The 1,562-nt window shown below is 50.6% G+C and overlaps 1 protein-coding gene across 1 annotated transcript; it reads right to left on the bottom strand.

The window, feature by feature from the left end:
• Positions 1-6: 6 nt before the first annotated feature.
• On the bottom strand, positions 7-309 carry LOC109918200 (histone H1.4-like; the record flags this gene model as incomplete). The annotated part of the gene is made up of 1 exon (XM_020518098.2): positions 7-309. A coding segment is annotated over exon 1 (249 nt), but the record flags the coding sequence as incomplete, so codon positions are not given.
• Positions 310-1,562: the final 1,253 nt, after the last annotated feature.

The following is a 1,562-nucleotide window of genomic DNA, read 5'->3' as shown; positions in this document are numbered from 1 at the left end:
CGCTGCTGGCACCGGGCGGCTCTGCCCGTCCTCGTGGTGCTGCTGCCGGTTGATCTTGAAGGAGCCCGAGGCCCCGGCGCCCGCCGTCCGCAGCAACGAGCCTGCGGACACCAGGCTCCGCACCGCCTGGTTCACCCGCGAGTTGATCCGCGGCACATCGTAGCCGGCGGCTGACAGCGCCTTCTTGACCCCGGCCAGCGACAGACCGCGGCGCTCCTGGGAAGACGCCACCGCCTCCAGGATGTGCCCGGCCATGGTGGGCGCTCCCCCACCCGCGGCTGCCACTTGCCGCACTTTAGGCGGGCTCCTCCGCCGCCGCCCCTTCCTGCCCCGAGAAGAGCCTTGGATCAGGTCGCCCGAAGCCATTTCGGTGGCTGACAACGCCGGGCGGCACCTTGCCCTCACCCTCCCCCCTTCCCCTCCAGTGTCCGCCTCCGATGCCGCGGCGATCAAAATGAAGGAATGGGCGGCGGCTCCGGAGCCTTTTCAATCCTTAAGGCGGATGTGAAAGAGACGAGTCCTTGGCCCCGGCACGTGCTCTGAGGGCGGTCGGGATTTGTGCAGCGTTCTCCATGCCTGCCAGTCCCTGCAAAATCAAAATGAAGCGCAAGCATTTTTTTAAACCACCTTCACTTACAAGGTCTTCAAAGCTCCCATTCCACTGTGTGCGCAAACCTAATTTGGTCGGATCTCCAATCGTTCTCTGCCTGGGTGCCTCTATGACAAGCACCGATGCAAACTTAATCTTCATTTCAGGCTCGTCCTCTCGACCCGAAGCTCCCCACAAATGAATCAAAATGAATAAATAAATGTCTTGTGTTCTTGCGTCGCCTTCTACGAAGTTTACAACGCATTCTTTGTTTTGAAATATGGCCACTGCTGACTTGCCCTAGCCAGTTTGTACACTTGAAATTCGCACATACAGCAAATAAATAGTCACTAGATATTCTGTTTTTCTTCACTTCGGTAGTGGTTAATGAGAAATTACTGTGGGCCCAGAACACATTAGTGCCAAGGATTTCTGTTTTTATGTCTGTTTGAGGGGGTACCCAAAACAGGACCCAGTTTTGGCGTTTCATTTGAAAAAGACAGCACTTCTGAAAGTGCTGCACTCCTAAAATACAAATGACTGCAAAAGTACCTCTTTTGACTGTATACTACTTTGAAAAGCTATGAAGCCATCAAATAGACTATATAAAATTCAAGCTAATGTTTTGTCTAGATGAATCTTCATCAGAGCTGAAGACTCATTTAGACTTGAAACGTTAGCTTGCTTTCTCTCTATGAATATTGCCTGACGTGTTGTGATCTCCAACACTTTTTGTTTTCAGCACAGATTCTAGCATCTGCCATAATTTTCTCCTATATTAAATCTAAGTCTTTTAAAAGAAATTGATGAAGCAACAGGTTATTTACAGTCATAGAGTCATACAGCATGGAAACGGCCTTTTGGTCCAACTAGTCCACACCGACCATGTTCCCAAACCCAATTTGTCCCACTTGCCTGTATTTGGCTCATATCCCTCCAAACGTTTCTTATTCATGTACTTATCTAAACGCCT

This window comes from Rhincodon typus, unplaced genomic scaffold (genome assembly GCF_021869965.1).
Source record: "Rhincodon typus isolate 14 unplaced genomic scaffold, sRhiTyp1.1 hic_rhity00003642, whole genome shotgun sequence".
NCBI classification, from domain to species: Eukaryota; Metazoa; Chordata; class Chondrichthyes; order Orectolobiformes; family Rhincodontidae; genus Rhincodon; species Rhincodon typus.
Note: the sequence above shows the minus strand (reverse complement) of the source record. Positions and strands in the feature narration are given on the sequence as shown.